Source organism: Myripristis murdjan, chromosome 16, assembly GCF_902150065.1.
Source record: "Myripristis murdjan chromosome 16, fMyrMur1.1, whole genome shotgun sequence".
In the NCBI taxonomy this organism is placed as follows: Eukaryota; Metazoa; Chordata; class Actinopteri; order Holocentriformes; family Holocentridae; genus Myripristis; species Myripristis murdjan.
In genome coordinates this window covers 31,234,715-31,260,760 of record NC_043995.1, presented here as the reverse complement: position 1 = coordinate 31,260,760, position 26,046 = coordinate 31,234,715, and the positions used below count along the sequence as shown (strand labels likewise).

General features: G+C 40.3%; 1 protein-coding gene across 2 annotated transcripts in view; it reads left to right on the top strand.

The window, feature by feature from the left end:
- mettl6 (methyltransferase 6, methylcytidine) overlaps window positions 1-14,109 on the top strand; it is a 70,823-nt gene extending 56,714 nt beyond the window's left edge. Inside the window, exon 5 of one of the 2 annotated variants that reach the window (XM_030072928.1) lies at window positions 13,596-14,109. In XM_030072928.1, coding sequence (XP_029928788.1) covers window positions 13,596-13,750 — 155 coding nt within the window. In that variant the 3' untranslated portion in view covers window positions 13,751-14,109. Of the gene's footprint in view, window positions 1-1,888; window positions 2,226-13,595 lie in introns of those variants that run through there. The other variant, XM_030072929.1, reaches the window with a different exon arrangement.
- Window positions 14,110-26,046: the final 11,937 nt, after the last annotated feature.

The following is a 26,046-nucleotide window of genomic DNA, read 5'->3' as shown; positions in this document are numbered from 1 at the left end:
TGGGCTGTTATGAGAGCGCGCCCAGGCGGCTTCAATGCGCGCCCCGACGGAGCCTCGCCACGCACACGGTCGGACTGATACCGGGACGCCGCCGGAATGGACTGAGTATATTACTCATATAGACTGTTTAGAGGAAAGACTGTTTTAATTGGACACTTATGCCAGCACGTTTTATTGTTTTATCATAACCCAGCAGCTGTGCTATATTTTTATTTTTAATATTTTATTTGCCCAATCTACCTTGTCAATAAATTAGTTTACACATAGTTCCACCTCTGCCTCTTGTGTGTCTGTGGTGTGGCCGGGGATTTTACTCAATCAGTACAACCTTGTGACACGTCCACTTGGACACATGTGGCTCCACCTCCCGAATTAACTCGCCTATAATATAATATATAATATGTATATGAAGCCAACTTGCTTTAGCCTCAGTAGAAGCCCTGAGAAAATCTACCTCCCTCTCTCCATCGCGGGTTTAGGATTTAGGATTTAGGATAGCGCAGCCTGCCCTTAAAGGCAATGGCACCTGGCACACTGATTGGTTTAACTGGCGTAACGCCCAAAACATGCCTATGTATAATATAGCGGGTAGCGCAGGTGTTTTGCGGATAGCGGGAGGTGCACAAGATAGCAACTTTTACGGGGGAACGCCTCTTCCTAAATCCTAAATCCGCAAATAACGGGTTTAGGGAGTCTGGCGCAAGATAGGGCCCTTTGAGTATATACGTAAATATTTCCTGCGGGATGAATAAAGTATCTATCTATCTATCTATCTATCTCGTTCTGTTTTTTTTGTCTGGACCTCATGCCACCTGCTCCAAGTGTGCACTCCTGTGTGAGTTGTAATAGAGGGGTTCCTCACCTGGATAAACATCACAAACTAAAAAAAACAGATGATGATGATGATGATGTGGAAGATCTGGGTCTTTATTCTCTGTGTGATGGCTTTGGAAATCAGGTGTTCACAAATATTAACTGGACTGTTTTAGTTTGCTGGCTCCCAAACCTGTCACTGCAGAGAGTTGGAGAGGTGTCCAGTCAAACAAGGATTGCTTTAATCTTGCCTTTATTTCATCAAATTAAAGTCAGCACCATGGGAGAGAGTCGTCTTTCACTCTTTCCACTGTTAGTTCCCCTCGCACAGCAAAACTCCTCCTGGGGTCCACGAGTTGGAAAAGTGTCACAGAACATTTTCAAAGTCAGCTCTGGTTTTCCCCTTTCGTTGATGTCATTTTGCCCGTGATACTCTAAAGTTTCAGAAGAGCAGCCTTTGACCACAAGCTCTGACACTTCAAAAAAAAAAAAAAATTGTTCTTTATATATTTCTTGTCTCCTTTTTTCTGTTTTTTGCTGCTACAGATCTTTTTGCTTCGCGGTGCACAATTTATATTTAAATGCATTCTTCCTCAGCGCAAAGAGGATTGTTTTCCCATACGTACTTTATCATGAGAAGAAAAAGCTGCAAGTAATTATTGTTTTCAGTGTCGCTTAAGTTATTGATTTTTTTTTTTTTTATTCAAATAACTGGTTAAATCTAAAAATAAAGACATTCTGATGGGAAGTGATGTCTTGTCATTGCTTCTTTAGTCTGACCAGCAGCCAGCAAAGCCTCAAAGAATTAATTTGATAAAAATATGAACAGAAAAAAGAAGACAATCTCAGCATCTTAGTGAAGCTGCCATCAGATGATGTTCAATGTTTTTACTTGAGCCGATTATCAAAAATGTAATTGATTCGTTTTCAGTTGATCAGCCAGTTATATCAGCTTTATAACAGTGCAGGTGACTTTTAATTATGTGAAAGCTACAAGATTAAAACAACAGACCTGCAGCAGTCGGATGCTTTCTCTGCACAAACGCTCGAGCCTGACCTGCTGCTCCTGTTTCAGAGCTCCTGGCCGAGCTGTTCGAGGGGGCGGGGCTTCACTTGGTGGCCAATGACTACGTCCTGAGGGAGATGGTCAACAAGAAGGAGGGGCTGTGCGTCCCCAGGGTGTTCGTGCAGAGCAAATTCACCAAGCCTGGCCAATCACAGAGCTCCTGACACCTCCAAACACAAGACCGAGGGGAGTTTGAGTAATGAATTTATTGAGGGCCTGAAGATAAGAGGAGGGTCAAATCCCTCGGACCCGCTGGGAAAACCTTGACGCCTTCACTCGATGAATAATGAACCTGAAGTGACCGCTGCGTCTCTGTTTCTCCGGGAATCATCTTCATCCTGAAATACCGCAAACGTCCAGTGGTTTCTGGTTTCTGCACCTGAACCATGCTTTCTCTACAAATGTGGGACATTTTCCAAGAGTTTGACACTGTCTAGGCCCAGTTTCCCCGTTTTGTAGGCACAGACTTTGGGGGGTGGAAGAGCGATTCACCAAAAAATAAAAGCACTAAAAAAAAAAAGAAAAGGTGCATTGTTAAAGAATGAAAGTATTGGTGCATTTTTGCGTGTAGACTTTGTATTTTTTTCTGTGCGGTTGTTGTGCCTCCGTGTCAAATATCTCACAATGATTGATGGCTCAAAAGATCTCAGTAAGTAATTAAACAGTAATTAACCGGGGAGCGGGGTTAATTACTGTCAATGGGTCTTTGTCAATGAATCACATCACTTCACTGAATAAATTTACCACTTGAATGTGGCCCAACATGCCGTCATAATAGAGAGGCCGATGGCGAATACAGAGCTCAGCAAACCAGACGTTATTCGTCATTCTCACATGTCGGCTGCAGAGAAATCACCTGCAAGCTAACAATCCAGCAAGTTTGAGAAAATAATAAAATTAATATAATTTGATAGGTTTCTGAATCAGATGATCATGTATGCTGATGACAACACACTTTTCTAACCACTTCCACAGTAAACCTTCATAATAAAAAATACAGCTGTGGGAAAAGTGAACATTTAGGAGAGCAGAATATACTAAAAGAAAAGAAAAGCTGTTTTCATCCTCTGGGATTTATTTTTTCACATTTGGTCCAAAACAGAAAAAAATCATAAAACTATTTCAAGGAACAAAGAATAATAAACTAATGCTAATAGAGAAAGTAAATGAGTTACGGTTGCTGTTTTGTTAAGGTACACATAACAATAATAAAAATAAAAATTTCTTTTCTTATTTCTATTTTTTTAATAATAAAATTCCTGTCTTGGGGGTTTGACCAGCTGCAGCCGACCCACTTTCACCTCAAGGATCAATACATTTTTTTCTGATTGTGATTAATTCCAGCTACATGTTCACAAACAGCGAGCTGCTTTTCCACTATGTGAGGGATTCTCGTAATCCTCATCTGGATCATCTGGTCTGCTCTCTGCAGCTCCTTCCTGTATCTGGCTGCCCCCTGCTGGCGGGCTGGTGAAAACACGGCTTTTTCCTAAAAAACAAACAAACCAAAAAAAAAAAAAAAAAAACATTTAGAGCTGGCACTCATACCTGGAGTGACTTACATCCCCAAAAATAAATATTACAGAACCACAACAAAATGTATTTTTTTTTTTTTTTTTGGCTTGACTCCTTTAACCCAAATCATCTTATGGAGCTATGAGTGTAAATGACTGCATTAAAACCCATTTGACCACATTTTTTTCTCACTTCAGCTGAACATTTTAGTCATTTATGTGTTTACAGTGACTTTGATGAGCCTCAGCCCCTTTAAATCTGCTGAAACCCCATTGCTTTTTTTTTTTGTCTGACGATAGTGACTTACTGAGCCTTTGTTTTTTTTTTCATTTTTATTTTGTTTGGAAGCCATACCTCTCCTGTTCAGGATTCGTCTGCCAAGCAGCACCAGAACTGCTGAGGTCATCACTGCGAAGACGGCGATCCGTGCCACATCCACGTAGAAACTAAGCGCGCTGGAGTTTGTGTCTTGGAAAAGAAAGAATCATCATTTCATTGAGAACTCACTTTAAAATTGAATTCACAGCTGTCAGGTTGCTCCTCCGCTAATAACAAGCATCTTGATTCACATAAAGCCTAAAGGTGCTGCATGTCTGAATTCAAGCTTCCATTCGGCCTGCACAGTTGAGATACTGGAAATACTGAAGAAGCCCAGTGATTTTTATTTTTCTGTCATTTAGTGGAAAATTATCATGATGTACATTGTGTCCACTGTAACAGCTCCACCTGTACAGTCTAATCCAGTCCAATCCAGCTGTTGTGCCATAAAGTTTCCTCTCCTGCTGCCTGTAATGCTCAGCTTGTCTTGTTGTCACAGTAACAGAGGTGTTCATTCACTTCTATGTTTGGCATTGAGCTCATAGTTAGTGCTGCTGTTGGACTGGACTGCACTTTACTGATAGCTGTTTTCACTATTCTGTCCCTCCTCATGGATAATAACAAGGGAGGACAAAAAAAGTAGAAACACCTCTCAGTGTAATGTAGTCCAGTAGCAGACCTCTGCAAACTACAACCTCTGTAATAAGAACAGAATTAAAGTGACACGTTCTGCACAATGTCAACACAAACTGAACATTATGAACTTTGTTAAAAGGTGGAATTTATGGCAGAACTGCTGAGCTGAGCTGCATCAGACTGGACAGGTGGAGCTGACAAAGTGACACTGAGGGTAAATGTCAAGATAGAAATTAATCTGAAATTATCTGGTTTTATTTTTTCAGCCATGCAGCTGTATTCTGGTGAGGGGAAAACATTCTCTAACAAACGTAACTGGTGGATCACCTGTTTCCTCACTAACAAAGCTGCATTTTACAAACAGAGTAAATTTGCTGTGGCGCCACCTGAAGGACAGCTGTGGTTCTCACCGTGTCTCACAGTGTGATCCTCTGTCACTGGGTCTGCGGTGAGAGACAGAACAATTACTGCAGCACGCTCAGCAACGCGCGCGCACACACACACACACACACACACACACACACACTTACAGAGGGTTAAATATGTCTCACTGTGTTGCCCTTATGGCATAGATTTGAAAATGCTTTTATTTTTGAAATACCTTTATTTTGAAATGTGTTTACTTTACTGAGGAAGTTACATGTTCTCACTAACTTAGTTTGAAGAAAGTAGCTAAATCAGTCATCAGTGTTTCTGTGTTCCTTAAAAGTAATCCACACTGTAAACGCCACAGAGGCAATGTCGTAAGTAAATAATTTCATAGTTTTATATGTAAGTTATTGTTAAAAATATATATTTACATGGAAAAGCATTTGATTAGTTTGTATTAAAAAATATTTAATTTATATGTATTTACATTGAAGAAAGCACATGTTGCAGAGTAAAATGATGATTTTTGTATTTTGTTTTGTTATAGTTTTCACTCTGTCCTGTAAGATGATACAAAAGAGCCACAGTAAACAGCAACAAAAGCTCACTACAACTCAAGTCAGTCATTTGCAGGAAAGAGTTTAGCTAGTTGTATATCTGCAGTTCCTACACTGTAGTGAGGACAACATACTCACTAACTCACTCAGTTCATTTTTACTTATCAGATTATTTGTCTCAAACTGGCATCACATTGCTGCCTCCATGCCGTTGTAACAGTGTGAATCTGTTCACCCACTTTAGACTGTTTCTTAAATGTAATTTATCTGGACAGAGATCTGAAAGCTTTCAGACAGATCATCATCATCATCATCATCATCATCATAATGTTTATTATACAACACTTTATAAAAACATGCTGTGCTTCACAACAAAGTGGAGTGGAAATAAAAGAAGTTCAGTTGGGATATTGGATAATTTACTGTATTTCTTTAAGAGCACTTCAGTTTTTGTACAGCAAGATAATTTGGTAGAAGAAATGACATTAATAACTTTGTTTTTGTTGGTTCATCATGTGTGTTTTGCCATGCATAGATAGATAGATAGATAGATAGGTATACTTTATTGATCCCAAACAGCTACCTGTGTTCCCCTCGCCTTCCTGTCAATACCTTTCTTAGTGATATTTAAGATGCCTTCAAGTCTTTAAGCCTGCATGCCTGCCTGCTCCTCAGTGTTTGGGTCTTCCTGCTCCACAACACTGAACAGCAGCCTCATTTGTTCTTTGAATTTTGTTTTATCAGTCATTTTGTAAGAATAGGTGCCCCCTTCTTCCATGTTGGAACAAAAAGCTTCTTGTGTGCTCTAACATGATGAGCCGTGTTGGAGGCTGTGACACGAGGTTGCCAGCTGCCTTACCTGTGACAGTCACACTGATGTAATGGCTGGATATGGTGGTTCCCTGATAGTCGCTAAATTGGCACTGGTAAACACCTGCATCATCTGCAGATATGTCTGTAAACCAGAGAACGGCAATCCCAGAATTCTCTGTCAGGGATCGCCACCATGTTTGGATCTGGTCAGTGTTGTTGACCCGTTCTTGGTGGCTCTCATACACCTTGAACCACGTCACAGATGGTGGAGAGTCTGAGCAGAACGTCACAGGACAGTTGACATGAAGCTGCTCTCCAGGTGAAGCTGTCAGATTGGTGCCTCGTCTCACTTTTAATACCGGAACATAGTTCAGCCTCTGACCTGCAGAGACACAGGAGGACAGAAGGGAAAACCTGAGGCAGTCACCATCAGACTGCAACATATACAGCTCAACAGGCAGATTACCTCTATTAGTAATCTGATCTGTCTCTATTAACAGTCATCAAGGCTACAAAGCAGCCCAAAAGCATCCATTTCATTTCAGAAGTGGTGGGGACATGTGGAGGTCTTGGTCCACAATTATCCTTTTTAACTATTACTATTAAATATTCTCCTCTCTGCTCTAAAAAAGTTATAAATCAACAACAGATGATTCAAAATTCTACTTAATGCAATGTTGGGTTTGATGGGTTTGCTGTATAATGCATTGCTCTGGTTCTAAATCTCATTTTGTCAAATTGTGTACGCACATAAGAGGTCAGAATTGTTTTTATTATTTTATTTTTTTGGTCATCATTTGTTCTGTGCTTTCTCCTTTCTGCACTTCAACACAATCTGGAACAACGTCTGACATCTAATACTAAATACGTTTGAAGGAAAGACAAATAGTTTTACTGCATAAGCCTAATTTCAAAAACAGCTTTTCACATATTTGCGCTGAATTAATTATTAATTCTATATTTTAGGCAACATAGAGGTTGTGTTCAAAAGTTCTTATCACTGCTACTATTTATGACTAATAACAATTTAGTCATAAGTAGTCGCGGGGCTGATACACACTTTTATATCGAGCAGGCTGGACTCATGTTATGCTCTCCTGTCTGCTTTTAGAAAAGTTATAAATCGACTCCAGCGGACTCAGAGCTCTGCGGCCTGCGAGCTCTCGGTCACATCAGTCGCCTGTCACTTTCATATTGATTTTAAAATTCTTTGACTTGTTTTAGAAGCATTTTATGGTCTTTCACCGGTGTAGTGTAGTTTAACATCTACATCTCTGATTAATTTTAAGTCTAGACTAAAGTCCTATCTAATACACCAAGACTCTACAGCTTCTACCTAGTTATTTCACTTTCACTTTTACTCTTAATTTTATACTGTTTTTTGGTGTTATAATATGGTATTTGTACTTTTGTTGTTGTTGTTGTTTTTGTTGTTATTTGAATTTTGAGTATTTTATTTTATTTGTTATCTTATCTTCATTTTTGGGGAGGTTTCCTTGAATAAGCCCATTTTGTTTTTTTGGTTTTTTTTTTTTTTTTACCTCTTCAGCACTTTCTGTATTATTGTTTTTTTCTTTTATCTATGTAATTGTCTCTGTATTATGGTGCAAATAAATAAATAAATAAATAGTACAGAGCGTATGGAGCTGGCCGGCCACTCGCATCCTCTGTTATGTTTATTACACAGCACTTTATAAAAACCTGCTGTGCTTCACAACAAAGTGGAGTGGAAATAAAAGAAGTTCAGTTGGGATATTGGATGATTTATTGTATTTCTTTAAGAGCACTTCAGTTTTTGTACAGTAACATAATTTGCTAGAAGAAATGACATTAATAACTTTGTTTTTGTTGGTTCATCGTGTGTGTTTTGCCATGGCTCCCTGTGTTCCCCTCGACTTCCTGTCAATACCTTCCTTAGTGATATTAAACAAGTCTTTAAGTCTTTAAGCCTGTTTGCCTGCCTGCTCCTCAGTGTTTGGGTCTTCCTGCTCCACTCCACTGAACAACAGCCTCATTCGTTCTTTGAATTTTGTTTTATCAATTTTGTTTTAATTTATTTTGTGACAGTAGGTGCTGCCTTCTTCCATGTTGGAACAAAAAGCTCCTAGTGTGCTCTAACATGTGTTGGAGGCTGTGTCACGAGGTTGCCAGCTGCCTTACCTGTGACAGTCACATTGATGTAATGGCTAACTTGGGGGGATGCTTCACACAGGTAAAGACCTGCATCATCTGCAGATATGTCTGTAAACCAGAGAACTGCAATCCCAGAATTCTCTGTCAGGGATCGCCACCATGTTTGGATCTTGTCAGTCCTGTTGACCCGTTCTGGGTCGCTCTCATACATCTTCACCCACGTCACAGTCGGTGGAGAGTCTGAGCAGAACGTCACAGGACAGTTGACATGAAGCTGCTCTCCAGGTGAAGCCAGGTAAGTGGTGCCTCGTCTCACTATAAATGTTTGGTAACAGTTCAGCTCCTGACCTGCAGAGACACAGGAAGACAGAAGGGAAAACCTGAGGCAGTCACCATCAGACTGCAACATATACAGCTTAACAGGCAGATTACCTCTATTAATAATCTGATCTGTCTCTATTAACAGACATCAAGCCTACAAAGCAGCCCAAAAGCATCCATTTCATTTCAGAAGTGGTGGGGACATGTGGAGGTCTTGGTCCACAGTTATCCTTTTTAACTACTACTATTAAATATTCTCATATTTGCTCTAAAAAAGTTATAAATCAACAACAAATGATTCAGAATTCTACTTAATGCAATGTTGGGTTTGATGGGTTTGCTGTGCAATGCATTGCTCTGTTTCTAAATCTCATATTGTCAAATTGTGTACGCACATAAGAGGTCAGATTTGTTTTTATTATTTTTCTTTTTTTGGTCATCATTTGTTTTCTGCTTTCTCCTTTCTGCACTTTAACACGATGTGGCCCAACGTCTGACGTCACATAGTATCACATATTATAATCCTGAAGAAGACGTTTTAAGGAAAGACAAATAGTTTTACTGCATAAGCCTAATTACAAAAAGAGCTTTTCACATATTTGCACTGAATTAATTATTAATTACCGGTACATATTTTAGGCAACATAGAGGCTGTGTTCAAAAGTTCTTATCACTGCTACTATTTATGACTAACAATTTACATAACATAATGGATGCCTATAGGTATTTTTCAAATGCCTTTTTTCAAATTAACTGAGAGGTAAAATGATAGACCACTGCAACATGTTCAGCTAAAAAATAGATGACCACATGCATTCTGTCCCCTCGCAGTGCCAGAAAACATGACACCAATGCAACCATTTCCTGCCTCTGAGACACACACACACACACACACACGCTGAGGGGCTGATACACACTTTTTTATCGAGCAGGCTGGACTCATGCTATGCTCTCCTGTCTGCTTTTAAAAAAGTTATAAATCGACTCCAGCGGACTCAGAGCTCTGCGGTCTGCGAGCTCTTGGTCACATCAGTCACCTGTCATTTTCATATTGATTTTAAAATTCTTTGACTTGTTTTAGAAGCATTTTATGGTCTTTCACCGGTGTATTACAGAGCGTACGGAGCAGTGCGGCCCCTCAGGTCCTCTGTTAGCTGTTCCAAAGTGCAGGAAAGGTTTACAGGCATTATTTACTTTATTTTATTCACTTTATTTATTATATTTATTTTGCACATTTTTTCATGTATCTGTTCAGCTGATCAGTATTATTTTATCTATTTTTTTAAATCCAGCTTTTATTTAACTTATTATTTAAAATTAAACTTATTTAACTTATATTTATGATTATTATAGAATTTTAAATCTCTTCATTAATTCCACAGTCATCAATTTATTTTTGTTTTGCCTTTTTAATCTATTCTGTTTTTATTTTTATTCTTATGTTCTTCACTTGTTCTCTTACTGTCGGCTTGTCCGTCATCTGTGCAGCTCTTTGAACTGCTTCGACTGACTGATGTTAATTCTTTTTTTTAAAGACTTTTACCTTTTTTTCAATCAGCTTTCAAAAATACACCTCCTTGACTTTCCTTTGACCAATTTCCTGCACAAACCAAGTCGTTGGTCATAATTAGCTGTTGTAATTACTTAGTTTACAACAAAACAAAACAAGACATGAATCAAATGCAGTCAAAAATATGTTGAATTACCTTCAGTTTGTTTGCCAGAGAAAAGGCTGAAGATTACAGCGACGATTTGGACAAAGTTCATCCAGTCCATGTGTGAAGAGTCGATGCAGCAGCAGGCTCTCAGGTTTGACTGCTGTGTGGTTGAAGCCTGTTTGCTGTGGTTTGTTCTCAGCACACACAAATAAAGGAAAAGATCTCTGCTGTTGAGGCGGAAATGGTCACTGATAACCACCGAAACTCAAGTGCAATTTTTTTTTAAAGGTGTCAGTGTGCTCATACCAACACGCTAGAAGCCTGATACTATGTGAGAAGACAGCTGGAGTTATGTGACCCAGCGCTGAATGACACGTTCTTCAAGTCTTGTCTAATATCTACAGTAGTTTGTTTGCATTTCTTGAATGAGAAGATTGCACAGAAAGTCCAGTTGCCAACAAATCGGTGAGTATGTTGCTGAGTGTATTCATGCTTCCCAGAAAAATGAACCCTCTCCATTTTGGTGTCACCATCATCTTTCCTCTAGTTCCAGGCCAAAATATCAAAGTTGATAGCTCGCAGTGCAGCAGACAGATTGCCGTGACACTTGGAGAGCATATTCTTTGGACCAGGGTTGCCACGAGCGGATCGCCATGATATTTGGTGAATTCACTCTTGATCCCCAAAGGAAGATTCCTCTTGATTTCAGATGATCTCATGACCTTTTCTCTTGTGTCCCCTTTGGGCCAAAGTGTACAAACTCCCACTACCGTCTTACTACTGGTGCATTTCCAAACCAGCAGAGCACTTTCTCTGTACATATTGGATGTTTGCTACTCTGAGTGTGATCACACAAAAAAAGTTTTGAGTTTAATCTCTGACCTCTGATATTAAAGTAGTGCAGATTGTGTTGTGTGTGTTCAGAGTCTAATGGCCCAAGGACTGATGGAATAGGGGTAAATGACAACAGCTTTGTTGAAGGTGCAGTACCTGTCGGGTCGCCTCCCTGTCCGACAGAAAACAGGCCTTTTCTCACTCTTCATCCTCCTCCTCTCCCTCAGGGCTCGCCAGCGGGTGAAAGCTCAACCCCAGATTCACTCTCATTGTTCAATGAGCTTTGTCTGCTTGACGTTGCACCTTGCTACATTTCATTTTTTCAGCAGCCCGCGATTTTTGTCACACCGTGCACTGTGATTGGCTGGGAGCTGCACACCTGCTGCCCCTAGGCTGACACCCAAAAGAGTCCCGAGCTCAGCAAAACCAGGAAATCCAGGCAGAGGGCAGGGTCTCTGCAGACACACACACCAACACAGTCCTTGGAGAAAATCGTACTCATTCTGCCTGTAAGTGGGCTGGGATGCTCCTCTGTGTTACAGACCTGGTTTGTGATTTTCTAAGGCGGCTATGATGGCTGAAGTCTTTCCAGAAGAATCTGTGTGGTGCTGCGTTCAACAGATGTTATCTCTGACAAGTTTTGGGCAGCCTCTTTCTCAGCTGCTCGTGTTTGAGCACCACAAAGGCTGCTGAGGCCCCGGGCCCCTGCATCGTGCTCTAAAAACAGTGTTGTTTCCTGCTGCATGTGCGGACCACCACCTACCAATGCCTGGCAAAGCCTCACACGACTGTGAAAATACAAGTGGCAAAACAAAAGGTGTGAAAACGACGTAAAACTGAGAAATACAGCTGAAAGGGATCATGTCAAGAAGGTGAGGGACGTATAGCAGCAGCAAACACATTGTTTTAGAATCACTATCTGATGTGTTGATTACATTTGGAGCTAGTGTGGTAAAAAACATATTAAAAATATATTTTATACAACCAACCAGCTGTGACTTTACAGCATGATGATGGTCGTCTTCAGTCCGTGGCACATGTGATCATCAACTTCTTGAGTGTCCCTGGTTTATTTTGTTGTGTCACATTTTCCAAGCAAACTGGAGCTGCAGATGTCAGCATCAGTCATATTTTATGTTATATTATATTTTTATTCTGTTTTTGAAATGTAGCTACAGACATGTAATATTATTATTATTATCAGTCTAATTATGGTATCTCACACCTCAGAAAGCCCCCAAGCTCCACAGCTCCTGCAGCTTCTAACGTGTGAAAATGAAGCAGCATCGGTTGCACAGCAGCTGAAGTTACAAGAGCTGTGATTCTCATGGCAGTGAGCTGAGCTGCTCAAACTGACAGAATGAAGGTTTAAAACCTCCAACCTTAGAGTCTTTGAGTATATACATAAATATATCAAATTGCAAGAAAATCACATCGTTCTTTTTTTTGTCTGGACCTCATGCCACCTGCTCCAAGTGTGCACTCCTGTGTGAGTTGTAATAGAGGGGTTCCTCACCTGGACAAACATCCCAAACTAAAAAAAACATGATGATGATGATGATGATGATGATAATGATGTGGAAGATCTGGGTCTTTATTATCTGTGTGATGGCTTTGGAAAACAGGTGTTCATGTTCACAAATATTAACTGGACTGTTTTAGTTTGCTGGCTCCCAAACCTGTCAGTGCAGAGAGTTGGAGAGGTGTCCAGTCAAACAAGGATTGCTTTAATCTTGCCTTTATTTCATCAACTTAAAGTCAGTTCCATGGGAGAGTCGTCTTTCACTCTCTCCACTGTTCGTTCCCCTCGCACAGCAAAACTCCCCTGGGGTCCACGAGTTGGAAAAGTGTCACAGAACATTTTCAAAGTTAACTCTGGTTTTCCCCTTTCGTCGATGTCATTTTGCCCCTTTGATACTCTAAAGTTTCAGAAGAGCAGCCTTTGACCACAAGCTCTGACACTTCAAAAAAAAAAAAAAAAAAAATGTTCTTTATATATTTCTTGTCTCCTTTTTTCTGTTTTTTTGCTGCTACAGATCTTTTTGCTTCGCAGTGCACAATTTATATTTAAATGCATTCTTCTTCAGCGCAAAGAGGATTGTTTTCTCATACGTACTTTATCATGAGAAGAAAAAGCTGCAAGTAATTATTGTTTTCATTGTCGCTTAAGTTATTGATTTTTTTTTTTATTCAAATAACTGGTTAAATCTAAAAATAAAGACATTCTGATGGGAAGTGATGTCTTGTCATTGCTTCTTTAGTCTGACCAGCAGCTAGCAAAGCCTCAAAGAATTAATTTGATAAAAATATGAACAGAAAAAAGAAGACAATCTCAGCATCTTAGTGAAGCTGCCATCAGATGATGTTCAATGTTTTTACCTGAGCCGATTATCAAAAATGTAATTGATTCGTTTTCAGTTGATCAGCCAGTTATATCAGCATTATAACAGTGCAGGTGAGTTTTAATTATGTGAAAGCTACAAGAATAAAACAACAGACCTGCAGCAGTCGGATGCTTTCTCTGCACAAACGCTCGAGCCTGACCTGCTGCTCCTGTTTCAGAGCTCCTGGCCGAGCTGTTCGAGGGGGCGGGGCTTCACTTGGCGGCCAATGACTACGTCCTGAGGGAGACGGTCAACAAGAAGGAGGGGCTGTGCGTCCCCAGGGTGTTCGTGCAGAGCAAATTCACCAAGCCCGACCGATCACAGAGCTCCTGACGCCTCCAAACACAAGACCGAGTGGAGTTTGAGTAATGAATTTATTGAGGGCCTGAAGACAAGAGGAGGGTCAAATCCCTCGGACCCTCTGGGGAAAACCTTGACGCCTTCACTCGATGAATAATGAACCTGAAGTGACCGCTGCGTCTCTGTTTCTCCGGGAATCATCTTCATCCTGAAATACCGCAAACGTCCAGTCTCTCCGTCTGGTTTCTGCACCTGAACCACGCCTTCTCTACAACTGTGGGACATTTTCCAAGAGTTTGACGCTGTCTAGGCCCAGTTTCCCCGTTTTGTAGGCATGGACTTTGGGGGGTGGAAGAGTGATTCACCAAAAAATAAAAGCACTAAAAAAAAAAGAAAAGGTGCATTGTTAAAGAATGAAAGTATTGGTGCATTTTTGCGTGTAGACTTTGTATTTGTTTCTGTGCGGTTGTTGTGCCTCCATGTCGGATATCTCACAATGACTGACAGCTCAAAAGATCTCAGTAAGTAATTAAACTGTAATTAATCAGGGAGGAAATGCCCGACTCGGCCCATATGTTTGTAGACACACATGTATTTAAATACTGCAATTTCATGTTTTAATGAATCTTTTTGTATCAGTGAAATGATTGAAAATGTTCAGGATGTGCCTTTCTCTCCTTTCAGCATGACCCATATGAACAGTTTTGCTGGAAATAAAGATCCTAGGTATTTCATAAAATGTGGTGGTGTATCAGGGAAAGTGTGTGTGTGTGTGTGTTTGAGAAAATAATAAAGTTAATATAATTTGATAGGTTTCTGAATCAGATGATCATTTACTCAACTCACTTTTCTAACCACTTGCAAGGTAAACCTTCATAATAAAAAATACAGCTGTGGGAAAAGTGAACATTTAGGAGAGCAGAATATACCAAGAGAAAAGAAAAGAAAAGAAAAGCTGTTTTCTTCCTCTGGGATTTATTTTTTCACATTTGGTCCAAAACAGGAAAAAATCATAAAACTGTATTTCAAGGAACAAAGAATAATAAACTAATGCTAATAGAAAAAGTAAATGAGTTACGGTTGCTGTTTTGTTAAGGTACACATAACAATAAAAAAATAAAAATTTAACAAATGTCAAAGGGACATATTTTTATATTTCTTATTTCTTTTTTTTCTATTTTTTTAATAATAAAATTCCTGTCTTGGGAGTTTGAACAGCTGCAGCCGACCCACTTTCACCTCAAGGATCAATACATTTTTTTCTGATTCTGATTAATCCCAGCTACACGTTTACGAACAGCGAGCTGCTTTTCCACTATGTGAGCTCCAAGGGATTCTCGTAATCCTCATCTGGATCAGCTGGTCTGCTCTCTTCAGCTCCTTCCTGTGTCTGGCTGCCCCCTGCTGGCGGGCTGGTCAAAACACAGCTTTTTCCTAAAAAACAAACAAACCAAAAAAAAAAAAAAAAAAACATTTAGACCTGGCACTTATACCTGGAGTGACTTAAAATGAGAGAAACTCATTCCTACATCCCCAAAAATAAATATTATAGAACCACAACAATATGTTTTTTTTTTTGTTTTTTTTTTTTGTTTGTTTTTTTGGCTGGACACCTTTAACCCAAATCATCTTATGGAGCCATGAGTGTAAATGACTGCATTAAAACCCATTTGACCACATTTTTTTCTCACTTCAGCTGAACATTTTAGTCATTTATGTGTTTATAGTGACTTTGATGAGCCTCAGCCCCTTTAAATCTGCTGAAACCCCATTGCTTTTTTTTTGGTCTGACGATAGTGACTTACTGAGCCTTTGTTTTTTTATTTTTATTTTGTTTGGAAGCCATACCTCTCCTGCTCAGGATTCGTCTGCCAAGCAGCACCAGAACCGCCGAGGTCATCACCGCGAAGACCACGATCCGTGCCACATCCACGTAGAAACCAAGCACGCTGGAGTTTGTGTCTTGGAAAAGAAACATTTCATTGAGAACTCACTTTAAAATTGAATTCACAGCTGTCAGGTTGCTCCTCCACTAATAACAAGCATCTTGATTCACATAAAGCCTAAAGGTGCTGCATGTCTGAATTCAAGCTTCCATTCAGCCTGCACGGTTAAGATACTGGAAATACTGAAGAAGCCCAATGATTTTTTTTCTGTCATTTAGTGGAAAATTATAATAATGTCCATTGTGTCCACTGTAATAGCTCCACCTGTACAGTCTAATCCAGTCCAATCCAGCTGTTGTGCCATAAAGTTTTCTCTCCTGCTGCCTGTAATGCTCAGCTTGTCTTTTTGTCACAGTAACAGAGGTGTTCATTCACTTCTATGTTTGGCATTGAGCTCATAGTTAGTGCTGCTGTTGGACTGGACTGCATTTTACTGATAGCTGTTTCCACTATTCTGTCCCCCCTCGTCTATAATAAATAGGGAGGACAAAAAAGTAGAAACACCTCTCAGTGTAATGTAGTCCAGTAACAGACCTCTGCAAACTACAACCTCAGTAAGAAACACAGAATTAACATAACACATTCTGCACAATGTCAACACAAACTGAAGATTATAAACTTTACTAAAAGGTAGAATTTACAGCAGAACTGTTGCACTGAACTGCATCAGACTGGACAGGTGGAGCTGATAAAGTGACACTGAGGGTAAATGTCAAGATAGAAATTAATCTGAAATTATCCGGTTATATTTTTTCAGACATGCAGCTGTATTCTGGTGAGGGAAAACATTCTCTAACAAACGTAACTGGTGGGTCACCTGTTTCCTTACTAACAAAGCTGCATTTTACAAACTGAGTAAATTTGCTGTGGCGCCACCTGAAGGACAGCTGTGGTTCTCACTGTGTCTCAGAGTGATCCTCTGTCACTGGGTCTGCAGTGAGGGACAATTACTGCAGCACGCTCAGCAACGCACACACACACACACACACACACACACACACACACACACACACACACACACACACACACTTACAGAGGGTTAAATATGTCTCACTAACTCACTCAGTTCATTTTTACTCATCAGATTATTTGTCTCAAACTGGCGTCACATTGCTGCCTCCATGCCGCTGTAACAATATGAATCTGTTCACCCACTTTAGACTATTTCTTAAATTCAATTTATCTGGTCAGAGATCTGAAAGCTTTCAGAAAGATCAACATCATCATCATCATCATCATCATCATCATCATAATTATGTTTATTACACAGCACTTTATAAAAACCTGCTGTGCTTCACAACAAAGTGGAGTGGAAATAAAAGAAGTGCAGTTGGGATATTGGATGATTTACTATATTTCTTTAAGAGCACTTCAGTTTTTGTACAACAACATAATTTGGTAGAAGAAATGACAGTAATAACTTTGTTTTTGTTGGTTCATCGTGTGTGTTTTGCCATGCATGTGGCTCCCTGTGTTTCCCTCGGCTTCCTGTCAATACCTACCTTAGTGATATTAAACATGCCTTCAAGTCTTTAAGCCTGCATGCCTGCCTGGTCCTCAGTGTTTGGGTCTTCCTGCTCCACTACACTGAACAGCAGCCTCATTCGTTCTTTGAATTTTGTTTTATCAATCATTTTGTGAGAGTTGGTGCCCCCTTCTTCCATGTTGGAACAAAAAGCTCCTAGTGTGCTCTAACATGATGAGCTGTGTTGGAGGCTGTGGCACGAGGTTGCCAGCTGCCTTACCTGTGACAGTCACATTGATGTAATGGCTGGATATGGTGGTTCCCTGATAGTCGCTAAATTGGCACCGGTAAACACCTGCATCATCTGCAGATATGTCTGTAAACCAGAGAACGGCAATCCCAGAATTCTCTGTTAGGGATCGCCACCATGTTTGGATCTGGTCAGTGTTGTTGACCCGTTCTGGGTGGCTCTCATACACCTTGAACCACGTCACAGATGGTGGAGAGCCTGAGCAGAACGTCACAGGACAGTTGACATGAAGCTGCTCTCCAGGTGAAGCTGTCAGATTGGTGCCTGGTCTCACTGTAACTGCTGGGCAACATTTCAGCTTCTGACCTGCAGACACACAGGAGGACAGAAGGGAAAACCTGAGGCAGTCACCATCAGACTGCAACATATACAGCTCAACAGGCAGATTACCTCTATTAATAATCTGATCTGTCTCTATTAACAGTCATCAAGGCTACAAAGCAGCCCAAAAGCATCCATTTCATTTCAGAAGTGGTGGGGACATGTGGAGGTCCTGGTCCACAATTATCCTTTTTAACTACTTCTATGAAATATTCTCCTCTCTGCTCTGAAAAAGTTATAAATCAACAACAGATGATTCAAAATTCTACTTAATGCAATGTTGGGTTTGATGGGTTTGTTGTACAATGCATTGCTCTGTTTCTAAATCTCATTTTGTCAAATTGTGTACGCACATCAGAGGTCAGAATTGTTTTTATTATTTTTTGTTATCATTTGTTTTCTGCTTTCTCCTTTCTGCACTTTAACACGATGTGGCATGACATTTGATGTCTAATATTAATGAAGACATTTTAAGGAAAGACCAATAGTTTTACTACATAAGCCTAATTTCAAAAAGAGCTTTTCACATATTTGAGCTGAATTAATTGTTAATTATTTTAGGCAACATAGAGGCTGTGTTCAAAAGTTCTTATCGCTGCTACTACTTACGACTAATAACAATTTACATGACATAATGGATGCCTAAAGGTATTTTTCAAATGCCTATTATCAAAGAAATAAAATGATAGACCACTGCAACACGTTCATCTTAAAAATAGATGACCACATGCATTCTCTCCCCTCACAGTGCCAGAAAACATGACACCAATGCAACCATTTCCTGCCTCTGAGACACACATACAGGGAGGCTGATACACACTTTTATATTGTGCAGGCTGGACTCATGTTATGCTCTCCTGTCTGCTTTTAAAAAAGATATAAATCGACTCCAGCGGACTCAGAGCTCTGCGGCCTGCGAGCTCTCGGTCACATCAGTCACCTGTCACTTTCATATTGATTTTAAAATTCTTTGACTTGTTTTAGAAGCGTTTTATGGTCTTTCACCAGTGTATTACAGAGCGTACGGAGCTGGCCGGCCCCTCGCATCCTCTGTTATGTTTATTACACAGCACTTTATAAAAACCTGCTGTGCTTCACAACAAAGTGGAGTGGAAATAAAAGAAGTGCAGTTGGGATATTGGATGATTTATTGTATTTCTTTAAGAGCACTTCAGTTTTTGTACAGCAACATAATTTGGTAGAAGAAATGACATTAGTAACTTTGTTTTTGTTGGTTCATCATTTGTGTCTTGCCATGGCTCCCTGTGTTCTCCTCGACTTCCTGTCGATACCTTAGTGATATTAAACAAGTCTTTATGCTCCTGTGGTCCTCAGTGCTTGGATCTTCCTGCTCCACTACACTGAGCAGCGCTGAATTTTGTTTTATCAGTCATTTTGTGAGAGTAGGTGCCCTCTTCTCCCATGTTGGAACAAAAAGCTTCTCGTGTGCTCTAACATGATGAGCTGTGTTGGAGGTTGTGACACGAGGTTGCCAGCTGCCTTACCTGTGACAGTCACATCGATGTAATGGCTATGTATGTTGGATGTTTGGCACCAGTAAACACCTGCATCATCTGCAGATATGTCTGTAAACCAGAGAACTGCAATCCCAGAATTCTCTGTGAGGGATCGCCACCATGTTTGGATCTGGTCAGTAGGACTGACCAGTTCTTGGTGGCCCTCATACACCTTCCTCCACGTCACAGTCGGTGGAGAGTCTGAGCAGAACATCACAGGACAGTTGACATGAAGCTGCTCTCCAGGTGAAGCCAGGTAAGTGGTGCCTCGTCTCACTCTAACTTCTGTGTAACAGTTCAGCTCCTGACCTGCAGACACACAGGAGGACAGAAGGGAAAACCTGAGGCAGTCACCATCAGACTGCAACATATACAGCTCAACAGGCAGATTACCTCTCTTAATAATCTGATCTGTCTCTATTAACAGTCATCAAGGCTACAAAGCAGCCCAAAAGCATCCATTTCATTTCAGAAGTGGTGGGGACATGTGGAGGTCCTGGTCCACAATTATCCTTTTTAACTACTACTATTAAATATTCTCCTCTCTGCTCTAAAAAAGTTATAAATCAACAACAGATGATTCAAAATTCTACTTAGTGCAATGTTGGGTTTGATGGGTTTGCTGTACAATGCATTGCTTTGGTTCTAAATCTCATTTTGTCAGATTGTGTACGCACATAAGATGTTAGATTTGTTTTTATTATTTTTCTTTTTTTGGTCATCATTTGTTCTCTGCTTTCTCCTTTCTGCACTTCAACACGATGTGGCGCAACGTCTGACGTCACATATTATCACATATTATAATACTGAAGAAGACATTTTAAGGAAAGACAAATAGTTTTACTGCATAAGCCTAATTTTAAAAACAGCTTTTCACATATTTGCACTGAATTAATTATAAATTCTATAATTTAGGTAACATAGAGGTTGTGTTCAAAAGTCCTTATCACTGCTACTATTTATGACTAACAATTTACACGACATAATGGATGCCTAAAGGTATTTTTCAAGTGCCTTTTTTCAAATTAACTGAGAGATAAAATGATAGACCACTGCAACATGTTTAGCTAAAAAATAGATGACCCAACGTATTCTCTCCCCTCACAGTGCTAGAAAACATGACACCGATGCAACCATTTCCTGCCTCTTAGACACACACACACACACACACACACACACGCTGAGGGGCTGATACACACTTTTTTTATCGAGCAAGCTGGACTCATGTAATGCTCTCCTGTCTGCTTTTAAAAAAGTTATAAATCGACTCCAGCGGACTCAGAGCTCTGCAGCCTGCGAGCTCTCGGTCACATCAGTCACCTGTCATTTTCATATTGATTTTAAAATTCTTTGACTTGTTTTAGAAGCATTTTATGGTCTTTCACCGGCGTATTACAGAGCGTACGGAGCAGTGCGGCCCCTCAGGTCCTCTGTTAGCTGTTCCAAAGTGCAGGAAAGGTTTACAGGCATTATTTACTTCATTTTATTCACTTTATTTATTATATTTATTTTGCACATTTTTTCATGTATCTGTTCAGCTGATCAGTATTATTTTATCTATTTTTTTTTAATCCAGCTTTTATTTAACTTATTATTCAAAATTAAACTTATTTAACTTATATTTATGATTATTATAGAATTTTAAATCTCTTCATTAATTCCACTGTCATCAATTTATTTTTGTTTTGCCTTTTTAATCTATTCTGTTTTTATTTTTATTCTTATGCTCTTCACTTGTTCTCTTACTGTCGGCTTGTCTGTCATCTGTGCAGCTCTTTGAACTGCTTTGACTGACTGATGTTAATTCTTTTTTTTTTTAAGACTTTTTTTTCCCCTCAGCTTTCAAAAATATGCCTCCTTGACTTTTCTTTGACCAATTTCCTGCATAAACCAAGTTGTTGGTCATAATTAGCTGTTGTAATTATTTAGTTTACAACAAAACAAAACAAGACATGAATCAAATGCAGTCAAAAATATGTTGAATTACCTTCAGTTTGTTTGCCAGAGAAAAGGCTGAAGATTAAAGCGACGATTTGGACAAAGTTCATCCAGTCCATGTGTGAAGAGTCGATGCAGCAGCAGGCTCTCAGGTTTGACTGCTGTGTGGTTGAAGCCTGTTTGCTATGGTTTGTTCTCAGCACACACAAATAAAGGAAAAGATCTCTGCTGTTAAGGTGGAAATGGTCGCTGATAACCACCAAAACTCAAGTGCAATTTTTTTTTTTTAAAGGTGTCAGGGTGCTGATACCAACACGCTAGAAGCCTGATACTATGTGAGAAGACAGCTGGAGTTATGTGACCCAGCGCTGAATGACACGTTCTTCAAGTCTTGTCTAATATCTACAGTAGTTTTGTTTGCATTTCTTGAATGAGAAGAGTGCACAGAAAGTCCAGTTGTCAACAAACCGGTGAGTATGTTGCTGAATGTATTCATGCTTCCCAGAGCATGAACCCTCTCCGTTTTGGTGTCACCATCATCTTTCCTCTAGTTCCAGGCCAAAATATCAAAGTCAGTAGTAGTGCAGCAGACAGATTGCTGTGACACTTGGAGAGCATATTCTTTGGACCAGGGTTGCCACGAGTGGATCACCATGATATTTGGTGAATTCACTCTTGATCCCCAAAGGAAGACTCCTCTTGATTTCAGATGATCTCAGGACCTTTTCTTTTGTGTCCCCCTTGGGCCAAAGTGTACAAACTCCCACTACCGTCTTACTACTGGTGTATTTCCAAACCAGCAGAGCACTTTCTCTGCACATATTGGATGTTTGCTACTCTCTGAGTGTGATCACACAAAAAAAGTTTTGAGTTTAATCTCAGACCTCTGATATTAAAGTAGTGCAGATTGTGTTGTGTGTGTTCAGAGTCTAATGGCCCGAGGACTGATGGAATAGGGGTAAATGACAACAGCTTTGTTGAAGGTGCAGTACCTGTCGGGTCGCTTCCCTGTCCGACAGAAAACAGGCCTTTTTTCACTCTTCATCCTCCTCCTCTCCCTCAGGGCTCGCCAGTGGGTGAAAGCTCAACCCCAGATTCACTCTCATTGTTCAATGAGCTTTGTCTGCTTGATGTTGCACCTTGCTACATTTCATTTATTCAGCAGTCCGCGATTTTTGTCACACCGTGCACTGTGATTGGCTGGGAGCTGCACATCTGCTGCCCCTAGGCTGACACCCAAAAGAGTCCCGAGCTCAGCAAAACCAGGAAATCCAGGCAGAGGGCAGGGTCTCTGCAGACACACACACCAACACAGTCCTTGGAGAAAATCGGACTCATTCTGCCTGTAAGTGGGCTGGGATGCTCCTCTGTGTTACAGCCCTGGTTTGTGATTTTCTAAGGCGGCTATGATGGCTGAAGTCTTTCCAGAAGAATCTGTGTTCAACAGATGTTATCTCTGACAAGTTTTGGGCAACAGCCTCTTTCTCAGCTGCTCGTGTTTGAGCACCACAAAGGCTGCTGATGCCCTAGGCCCCTGCCTCGTGCTCTAAAAACAGTGTTGTTTCCTGCTGCATGTGCGGACCACCACCTACCACCAACTACCAGTGCCTAGCAAAGCCTACCGCGACTGCGAAAATACAAGCGGCAAAACAGAAGGTGTGAAAATGACGTAAAACTGTGAGAAATACAGCTGAAAGGGATGATGTCAAGAAGGTGAGGGACGTATAGCAGCAGCAAACACAATGTTTTAGAATCACTATCTGATGTGTTGATTACATTTGGAGCTAGTGTGGTAAAAAAAAACATATAAAAATATATAATATATTTTATACAACCAACCAGCTGTGACTTTACAGCATGATGATGGTCGTCTTCAGTCTGTGGCACATGTGGTCATCAACTTCTTGAGTGTGACTGTGTCCCTGGTTTATTTTGTTGTGTCTCATTTTCCAAGCAAACTGGAGCTGCAGATGTCAGCATCAGTCATATTATATGTTATATTCTATTTTATTTGTTTTTGAAATGTAGCTACAGACATGTAATATTATCAGTCTAATTATGGTATCTCACACCTCAAAAAGCCCCCAAGCTCCACAGCTCCTGCAGCTTCTAACGTGTGAAAATGAAGCGGCATCGGTTGCACAGCAGCTGAAGTTACAAGAGCTGTGTGATTCTCATGGCTGTGAGCTGAGCTGCTCAAACTGACAGAATGAAGGTTTAAAACCTCCAACCTTAGAGTCTTTGAATATATACATAAATATGTCAAATTGCAAGAAAATGACATTGTTCTTTTTTTTTGTTTGGACCTCATGCCACCTACTCCAAGTGTGCACTCCTGTGTGAGTTGTAATAGAGGGGTTCCTCATATGGACAAATTTATCAAACTAAAAAAACAGATGATGATGATGATGATGATGATGATGATGTGGAAGATCTGGGCCTTTATTCTCTGTGTGATGGCTTTGGAAATCAGGTGTTCACAAATATTAACTGGACTGTTTTAGTTTGCTGGCTCCCAAACCTGTCACTGCAGAGAGTTGGAGAGGTGTCCAGTCAAACAAGGATTACTTTCATCTCTCCTTTATTTCATCAACTTAAAGTCAACACCATCGGAGAGAGTCGGCTTTCACTCTCTCCACTGTTCGTTCCCCTTGCACAGCAAAACTCCCCCGGGGTCCACGAGTTGGAAAAGTGTCACAGAACATTTTCAAAGTCAGCTCTGGTTTTCCCCTTTCGTCGATGTCATTTTGCCCGTGATACTCTAAAGTTTCAGAAGAGCAGCCTTTGACCACAAGCTCTGACACTTCACACACCTCTCTGTTGTGCAGATGCAGGTTCCTGCCCTGTGGTTTGGCTTGCACTGCGGCACAAGAAGAAGCTCACAGAGGAGCTCATCTGAAACCAAAACACCTGCAGCTATGGTGACCAACATTTGCACCGACTGACATGTTTTCTTTAAAGAATAACAAAAAGGTGAATTTTAGTGAAGATTGCTAAACTGCTAACTTGGTTACAAGAGTAATCATGTCCAATTTCCAAATAAATAAATAAATAAATAAATAAAATACATGTGCAGTTGTAAACCTACATCACGTTGTACTGTAACTCTGCTGCTGTGGGTGCAGCAGACCTGGTTTCCTGCCCTGAGGCTGCTGGGCTCGTATGGCCTTCATAAACCCAGGCTGAAGAGCAGAGGAAGCAGCAGAGCATCACACAGCTGAGAGCAACAAACAAACAAAGTCGCACTTGAATCGCTGTTGTCGCTGTCGATACGAATGTGAGGAGGCCGTTGCTGCTCATGTTTAACACATTTATTGCCACAGTGCACATGTAGTTTGATGATGAGGCTTGGTGTGGTTATTGTTTTATCTAAAAGTGACAAACAAACCACAAATTAATTAAACAAACAAACAAAAAAAGGTGAAAAGTTACAATTAGGTACCTAAATACATTGAACAGTAGCACTCTGCCTCCCCAGGTGGGGGAGAGGGAGGGCCGACCGCAACCTACTGAAAGCTTAATTAATAGAAGAGACCACTACAACACAAACAGCATAAATAATTACAAAGGATTCACATGCTTGCAGTTAATAATCATGTGCACAGGCCACAATATTAAGGAAAATAACAAACTTTCATCAATAAGAATACATATCTGCAGCCTACAATGATTAATTATCTCACCACCTTCAAACATTTAACGGCAGCACTAGAAACAAAAACTCACATTAGTTTTGCATAACCCTTATTATCTGCATTGGTGAAAGGGCGGGTACATATCAAGCAAGTGGAGGAGTGATGGCCAACATCTTTAACATAGGTATTATGTCTAAAATTATACCCAATAACAAGGCAAAATAAGTCATCTTAATTATAATTAGTACCTGCATATTATACATTTAGGCAAATCAATACAATATATTCCAGTGCATTCCAGTACCTCCAGATGTAAATTACATCAAATATACCCACAATCTAAAACCCATAAAAAAAAAAAAAATTAAAAAAAAATTATTAGCACACAGCAAGTGGAATAAAAGAGAGGTTAAGGAGACTCTACCCTACAAGCTTTGCCTGCAGAGAGCAGCACAAAACATTTAGATTTACTGGTAATTTAATGTTAAAGAAACGGAGTGGGAACGTTGTTTGTGGTGGAGCCAGACGTCACAAATGCAGAAGGTGGTGAAGGTCAGGCCAGCGAGCTCGGCCAGCCGACCTGCTGGATGTTTCTGAGCCTGCAGGGAAGCGGCTGGAGCTGTTTCACTGCAGCCGGCTCAGACCATCAGCCTGCAAGAGAGGAAGGGAAGTTTGCCGTTGTTTACCTCCAACCTCATTATTTCCTTTTTTTTTTTTTTGTCGACATGCAGCAAAGGGCCTGTGCTGGACTCAAACCCAGGTTTCACAGCAAGGACCCAGACCCCGACACATGGCACGCCCTCCACCGCCACTCATCATTTCCTCTTATTAAACACAGTTAATTAACAATTAGCGCAAACCCAAACTTCAATTTCTGTCCCGAGCTTGCACATAACCAAGCCACGGCAACAACTGTCGAGTACTAAATGCACTTTACTTTCAGCATAACTCCTAAAAAAGAGCGAATAAGGTGGAAGAGAAATACACATTATGCACGTGCATAAAAACCCAAGTGGCTTTTCACAGTTATCTCACGCAAAATGAAAACGGGATAAACAAAACAGAAGGCAAACGACAACAAAACTCAGCATTAAGGAGTGAAAAAAAACCGTACATGATAATTAATGGAAATAAATGAAGAAAAACCCGCAGAGCTGAGTTTTATCTGGCAACATCCCAACATTTTACTCGTGACCT